This window comes from Hydractinia symbiolongicarpus, chromosome 8 (genome assembly GCF_029227915.1).
Source record: "Hydractinia symbiolongicarpus strain clone_291-10 chromosome 8, HSymV2.1, whole genome shotgun sequence".
Taxonomy (NCBI): domain Eukaryota; kingdom Metazoa; phylum Cnidaria; class Hydrozoa; order Anthoathecata; family Hydractiniidae; genus Hydractinia; species Hydractinia symbiolongicarpus.
Genome location: NC_079882.1, coordinates 2,049,312 through 2,057,655, shown reverse-complemented (window position 1 = coordinate 2,057,655; position 8,344 = coordinate 2,049,312). Strand labels below are relative to the sequence as shown.

At 33.1% G+C, this 8,344-nt stretch overlaps 2 protein-coding genes across 2 annotated transcripts; one reads left to right on the top strand and one right to left on the bottom strand.

Moving 5' to 3' along the window:
- Window positions 1-1,925: 1,925 nt before the first annotated feature.
- Window positions 1,926-3,389, top strand: LOC130655339 (metalloproteinase inhibitor 3-like). Its single transcript, XM_057458081.1, has 2 exons — window positions 1,926-2,256; window positions 2,505-3,389. Exons 1-2 carry the CDS (start codon window positions 2,127-2,129, stop codon window positions 2,732-2,734), a joined length of 360 nt encoding a protein of 119 aa, XP_057314064.1. The 5' UTR covers window positions 1,926-2,126; the 3' UTR covers window positions 2,735-3,389.
- Window positions 3,390-3,787: 398 nt separating this feature from the next.
- Window positions 3,788-5,662, bottom strand: LOC130655338 (uncharacterized). The gene has a single exon (XM_057458080.1). The coding sequence runs from the start codon at window positions 5,447-5,449 to the stop codon at window positions 3,947-3,949; it is 1,503 nt and encodes a 500-aa protein (XP_057314063.1). The 5' UTR covers window positions 5,450-5,662; the 3' UTR covers window positions 3,788-3,946.
- Window positions 5,663-8,344: the final 2,682 nt, after the last annotated feature.

The window sequence follows — 8,344 nt, the reverse complement described above, 5'->3', positions numbered from 1 at the left end:
AGAAAACCGTCCGGTTTGATCACACTTATTGTACACATACTTTATACTTAAATATTGTATTGATTATTTTTGTATATTCTGTATCTATGGCAACGTTGTTGTTTATATAGACCTGTTGTATAATTTTTATTTTACTTGAAAATGGGTGTATCACACCCGAAACGTCGTAAAATGTGGTTTTAATTTGTACACATACTCATGGATGTACAAGTTTTAACATAAAATATTGTCAATCGAATTTCTAATGTCTCATGTAAAAACAACAAGAATTGAAGCAGTTTGAACACTCACACAACAGTATGATGATAAATAATTAAAATGTATTTATTAAAATATAAAATATACAATGATAAAGAGCTGATGATAAATTAAATCATATTAAAAGTTGTGACTATATTTCGACAACTGAGATATGGCTGGAGGGCACACAACTCAAGTCAATTTCGAACATTATAACATTGTCAACATACAGTAAATCAAAACAATCATTTCAAGTCAATGAACACCCTCATTTGATGAGAGACTCGAAATTCGAATAGAATATATATATACTGGATTCATTATTTTGGTCTTACGTCGGATGTAGCCTTACATGATAACAGGATTTGCATTCCTTTGGTTGATCACTGCCTTACGTACGAAATATTTTTTTGAAATATTAGTGTAGTGGTCAACTTAATATAAGAAATTATGGACAAAAATTCGATCAGTTAAGCCATAGTTGTCATATAGTCATGATTAATCGTCAAGCCTACTTCGTCAAAAATCAAAAATACAGCAACTTGGGTACAAAACGAAATTTTGAATTGAGGGTTTCTTTATAACAAATGTTTTTTATGTTAAACAAAGTAAAAATCGTGATGACACTAGTGTGTCATCAACATGGACAGTTGAGCAAAAATATTGACTCACGAAACATCAAGCAAACAAAATAATACACCAAAACGCAAAAGGGATTACAAAAGAGCTCCCCTAACTTAACACAGTGTCATCGAAGAAAAACATAAATAAACAATAACTTGAGATATTGCATATCGAGAGTAAAAAAAGATCTTTTTTTATCATTTTTTACCGTATGTTGCTTCTCCTGCTTTAAAAAAATAGAGGAAGAAATACGTCGCCAATAATTCTAATAAACGTTCGAAATCTATTTCAGTTTTCTCTCATAGTTGATTAATTCATCTCACGACAAATAATTGGATTTTTTGGGTTTACGATTGTTTACTTACAGTTAGCTTAACTTTCATTTTCTCAAACCATTTTCTAGGGTCCCTCGAACTTTCGTTTATACTTTCTTATAAACGATTCCGGTTAACTCGAACCTCGGATAACTCGAACATCCGTTAACTCGACCCATTTTACGTCCCCCCCCCCCTCCAGGCTAATTTTTCGCATAACTCGAAATTTTTATAAAGTCCTGATGTATTATAGGTAGAGGGTGTTGTCTGTCAAGGAAAATTCAATTTACAAGGGCCCAGAATGCACCTTTTTTCGGTTACGTTGCCCTACCTCTTGAAAAAATTGCTTTAGCTCGAACTATAATCTCTTTTAGACTAAATTCAACTTAACGGGAGCTTTGCTTAACTCCCGGTAACTCGTTACTGGAAGTTAACCGTATTTTTTTCTATTAATTTCTTTCTTTGACAACAAAACACTACGTAAATGTATCAAACTATAGAGATATTATCTCTATGATCAAACTTTAATGAATCGCGATAAACAAAGTTTGCCGAAAACAAAACAAATAAAATTTAAATTAACAAACAATCACTAACATTGTTTGTATGTACATGCTAGCTGACATTCTGACGTGTATCGAGATAAAAATAAGTTAATATTAAACAAACAAACAAACAAAAATAGTAAAAAGAGATTCAGCATTTTTCCCTCTTCTCAGATAAACAACCAATCTTCCAAAAATAATACATGTTTCCTGATTATATAAGCTCATATCCGATGAAGGAGGGTGATTTCAGATCGTGACAAATTTATGTGTACACAGTATGCCTCCTGATGTCATATAAATACAACCTTCTGATTACATTATTTGTACGCTACTTTCACATTGCGAAAATCACAAGCAAGTCAGCAAGTCAGTACAACACAACGAATAAAGACGAGAAGCAATGGGATTCGTAAACTACACATTTACAGTTTTTCTTTCATTGCTGTCTTTTTCTAGATTGGCGATAATAGTTGAAAGTTGCGTGTGTATGCCAGCGCATCCACAAAATGCTTTCTGCAATTCAGATTTCGGTAAGTCATTCTTTCTTAATTAGCAAATTATCTTCACCACCATCTTTCGTAAACTTGTAAACCTTCGTGAAATAGACCTCTCTGTTTTTCATTTCATGCTCAAAATCAACTACGTTTAACCTCAACAAAATAAAGCGTAAGATAGGCTTTAACTTGAGAAATTTGAAAAGGTTAGACGAAAATGCTGATGTCACAAAAAAAGAAAAGAAAAAAAACCGGTTATATAACGTCATTTTATTATTTTATAGTCATCAAAGTTACAATAACCTCTAAACACCAATATTCACTGGTCGAAAATTACCAACAATATGTCGATATGGGGCTCCCTCCCTTGCAGATTGCTTTTTACAACATCACTGTCATGAAAATTTTTAAAGGACAGTCTAACATACAACATTTACTGAGAGAAGAAGCTCTACCAAAGCTGTTGTGTACACAACATCAAACGATGGAGCAAATTCCTGCAGTTTATTGCTAAGAAAAGGAGGCATCTATTTACTTGGTTGCTGGATGATGCTTAGCAAGTGTGATTTGAACAATGAGTGGCACTTGCTATCAGAACAAATTAAGAATGGTGTACACGGAGCATATGAGTGCGACTGTACTATAGCGACATGTGTGGATGGTTACTGCGATTACAAAAGCTCATGCCAATGGGATGTTGCTGATGAATGTTCGGCCAAGTATCGCATGTGCGGCAGAAGAGGCAGCGAGTGCTCATGGATATCCGATGACCAATATACAAAATGTTAGCCTTGGAGGCCAATAAATTGGTCCAATAATGTCTAAAATAATTTTATTTTTTATAAAATTTTTGGTTTTACAAAGCAAAACCAAAAATTTAATTTACTTTGAATTACGATGACATTTAGGATTTTGTATTTTCACTTCTACTTTCTGATTATTCAAAATTCTTCCCAATTAAGAGAAGTAAAGAGAAAGTAAAATGAGTTATTTTAATTGTTATATTTATTATTATTGACGCATGAATTATTTTTGACGAAACTGAATTATATAAAAGATGACGATCATGACGATAAGAATTGTAAACATAACGATTAAAAAATTAACATGAAAAATATTGACACTGTAAAAGAGTACAAATACACACACACAATAATTTATGTTTTTTATGAATACTGTTCGTTCCACCGAGCCTTCCAGTTATCTTCATTTAAAGAAACTATTTTTCCTAGTTTTTTTAAGAGGGGTTGGGGCATTGCTTTTAATCACCTTTTTAAATGTCCAAAAAGGGAACCGTTTACTAAACAAAATTCACGCATTTGTCAACTTAACCATCGCACAATGTTCAGAGTTAAAAATACGTGTTCTCAGAAAAATGAATTTAAACGCCACTATGTTCCTTCCAAGTGTTATCAACAAACCATCAATTGCTCCAAAGTGGTTAACCCCTCCCTTTCTTTTTAAGAACATTGTTGCTATGAAACCGAATGATACTAGTTAAGTGCCCAAATAAATAGAGCAGCATCATACAGTATGTATGTATACAAAATAGGAGTAAGAAAATGTATTAAAGACAATAAGTAAAAATATATATTCTAGGTACAAACTGTACAAACAGAGTATATTTCTAAGAGTTGCACGTACATTCCTGTTAAGCAGATTCACCATGTCCTTTGTCTGATTTATGAAACATTTTTGTTTCCAGAACAAACGGTTTTTTGAAGTGTTACCAAAATATGTGATAAGAACTATTACAGATGAAGATGGGTTGCGTAGAATTATACTCCAGATTTTTCATTTCATAAAATGGTTTAGTTATTAAATTTTGAGCCCCGTAAAGAACACCTCCCGCTATTGTGCAAAACGTAAAAAGAGATTTTTCTTTCCATGTTTTCTTCCACAATATTACAACCGGTAAATTCACGTATCTGCTAACAATGTATATCGAGGCCAGCAAAAATACAAACGTTATAGCGAGTGTTGACCCAGCGCGTGTGCAGTAATCTATAAAATGATCTTCATGAGAGTAGATCACGTCATTTGCTCCAACTTGTATCCGGATTTGGCGCACTCTGAAAATAAAGTAAATAAATGTTGGGGGCAATATCGCTGTTACGATTTCACTTACAAAGCCAATGATAATAAGGTCTGCCATAATTCTTCTTGATACAGGAGAGGAAAGATTGACTTGTTGCCCCTTAAAATACTTTTTTATAAACAACATTAATATGTAATTAGTCAATAAGATGCTGATACGTTCGAAAAAAGCTAAAAAACTCTGAATAAGGCTCATTAATATATACGTTTCAGGTCGACGAATGTATGCTTGCAAAAAGCGGTATTCCAATTTTACCAAAATGTCGATGGAAGCCGACAATAAATAAAGCTTTGAAGGGTAAAATGGTACATTCTTGCTTTGACTTGCAGCCCGACTTATTAGTCTTGCAATAAAACATGGAGTCATTACTGCGACAGTAAAAAAGATTTGTTGACGACCAGGAAGTCCAGCAAAGAACGGTATCACAATTTCATTAATAATACATATAAGTGCAAACGAAAACAAATGTTGAGAGGAAATTACAAAGAACAATTTAATTCTATTTCTCCATCCATTTTGACATTTGATTGTAATTATTGTTGCACTAACGCAGGAATTGATCAACCAAACCGCTGATAAAACGTAGCAATGTCCATTTCTGCACGGATATTTGCCACGCACGAGTAAATAACAACGATAGCCGACATCAACCATGGATGCAAGTAAATGATTCTGCATAATGTTCATTTTCCAGACTTGTCTAATTGACAGCAAAAATGACGCCTGGACTGAAAACCACATTTGAAGAAGTACTCCAGCTAGGCAGTCATAAATAAATCGTAGGATTACAGTACTTTTTCCATAACTCATGTAGTTCACGCAGGGAGATATGGAAGGAGTGAAAATAAAACACACTAGAATAATCAATAATGATGTTAATACAATAGCGATAGTTGTTAACGCGCATTTATAAAACCAATAAATATTTTTTGGTCTAAGATCGACATCCAAAAATTCCTCATATGGTTCTGCACATGTGATTAATTCCGTAAATTCCGTGTAATTATCTTCTTGTAGCAATTCGTGTTCGCGTTGTCGTTTTTTTTCAAAAATTACGTACAATCCTGAACATAACTTGCCAGCCGTTGTGCTTAATATCGTCGCAGTCACGCTTAAGAAAAGCATTGCCATTTTGGTTGATGTATTTCCAGATAATGATGGAATTTTGCAGTGAATATCATTTAAATTATGCTAACCACAATTTCCTCGGGAAACTTTTAATGACCAACAACGCAATTTCATTAAATAATATATTTTGAGCTTTTGTAACTCATCATGAGATTCATTCTCTATAAAACAAATAAATAACAGTTTAAAAAAAGTTTTATTAAAAAACTTATACACAGCTTAAAAAAAATACTACGAATGTTAAACACATCTTTAATCGGATTATAATTATAATAAGCTATTGCCAACATCCCTGAAGACGTCGTTCATTATTATAATCCACTAATGTATGACTTTTATACTCGTCTTTTGTGTTCAAATTAGGTTTAATTTGACGAATATATAAGACTTCCAACACCATTAAATGAAATTTAAATGGAACAAATTAAGTATGATAACGTCTTCCATTGTAAGCGCGATATTACATGATTTGAAGAATACCAAACACAATCTCACTTTGACTTTTGCTCTTTATGGCTATACTCACACCGAGTGGCAAAAATTGTAAACAAAATTTTTAATAAAAAAATATTTAACTAAAATAATTAACTAACTTAAATTAACTAAAATATTTTTGTACGTTGTAGACAAAAATCGGTTAATAAGACTTTTTGGAACTTTTTTCTTAAGAGGCTGTTTATATGGTTGCAGAGCCGTGATCTCGCCTAAAAGCTATTTTGAAAGGAATTTAAACTTTCGTTTATATGGAGAGGCGAGCTGACCCGCTTGCCGAGATCTCGCCTATTTTACTCGAAATATCTCGGCAAGCAAGCTGGATAAAACTCCATATAAACAGTAACTAAACGGGCTAGCGCGCCTGGGCGAGATGATTTATTATGCTCAAGTAATTAAATTCTTTTGTTATGAAAATTATTTCCTTTGTTGTACATTATTTAATGTTTCATTATTCAACCCAATCGAGGTAGTTCTGTTTTCATATAAAAATAAGTTAAAAGGCAAGTAAGCCAGCCCGGCATGTAAGTAAGCCAGCTCGGTTTGCCGAGCCAGCCCACCTCCATATAAATAGCCCCTAAGGCGGGTTTTCACTCTACGCATCGATGTTACTAAAAATAGAACATTGCGTAATATTTGTGGATCGAATTCAAAAATAGGATTGCTTTCTACTTTTTCGTCGATCGATTGAAATTTATCCAATGAGATTGTTTTATACCCACGTGATGTAAAAAAATCGACGAAGAAATGAACTACACTGAGAAGCGGGTAAAAGTAAAAAGTGGCTAAAACATTTCAAACAAACGAAAATTTATTAGCATGTTTGATGCAGCAACATCAATACATTATTTAACACGAGCAAGTGTTAAAAGATTACCGATAAGTGATTATTCGCAGATAAATGTTAAGGAATTAGTGATAATATTTGTAGTATAAGTTCGCGGATTTCAGTGTCTTGGGACTGACTTGACATCGATCGAATTCAAATGTAAATCAATTTTAATAAAAACGCCATCGATCGATTCGTTTGAGTGGAAACTCGCCTTTATATTTGGCTTCAAAAAATTTTAACTGACTTTGTGACGTCATTATTGATGATGTAGTAAGGTAGACTTCTTAACACATTTAAAGTTTTTATATAAACGATTTTTTTAATGCACGGATCCCTATAACATTTTGTGTTTCTCAGAAATTTTTGAATTTTTTGTGCAAAACAAATTTATTTCCGTCCTTTAGATCAAAATGAAATCAACACGGAAATGAGTTTCATTTCGCCTGAAATCATGTACATATTGATAGACTACGAATACAACCTCGTTTCCAGGGCATTTCGCTTGTTGATAAATTTGATGACAAAAAAGACATAAAAATTAAATTCTTTGTGTCATTCGCCAAATTAAATCCCCGACAAAAATTCCATTTTGGTCATTCGCCAAATTAAATACTCGCCAAAATTTATCCACTTAAGGTAATTGAGTATAAACTTGAAAAATGCAAGATTCCATAAGTTTTGATGCTGAATTCAAATTTTGGTCATTTTTGTTGAAAATGATCATAAAGTGTCACGCATGTTAACCTGGATCCGAGAATAATCCATAAATATAGCACTACAACCTGTCATTCTTAGTTTTGATTTTAGAAGTAGGAAAATTTGTTGTGCATACTAGAAAAATTTGCGTGCAACTAGAGTACCAGATCTTCTCCTACAATTTCTAACGTTTTCTTAACAAAATCACCTACCTGAAAAATAATAGCCATTTTAATATGTCCTTTACAAATATGGTTGAGTAAAGCTGTCTCAGGTTGTCACGTTATCTAGCTCACTAGACAGTCACCTAATACACAGCCCAGCTAGCTAGAGCTCATGAATTTTAATGGAACAAATTTCCAAAACATTTTCTAAATTAAAGGCTTTTCGCCAAGATTGAATAATAAAGCTAAGCCAGATTAATACACTTTACGTCAGTAATATTCTGACAATTTTGCTTCCATCGACAGAATAGTTTCTTCAACGTTGTGTCTTTTTTCGTCCGCCATCTCTAATTCTTAAGGCGAGCGCCAAACTTGCATCTCATTATCTTTGGAATTTCAAAAATGCCCAGTATATCTATCACATGACCAGCCTGTTCCAGGATCATTGTTGGCCACTTCGTAATAACAGCTCAGGGGCCACAAGACCCTGGGGACGAGGTTGACCGAAATAAAATTTTCATTTCGCCCGTACCAAAATGAAACTTCATGTGAAGGCTCCATTGCTTTGTAAAAAAAAGATTTATATTGACTATTTACTTGAGGTTAACACAATGTTTTCAAAACATTTGAAGCAATACATGAAGTGTGGTCCAAGTGGAAATGAGGCTGTTGGAAAAATAAATTTGAAATTAAAAAAATGTAGTGACATCATCG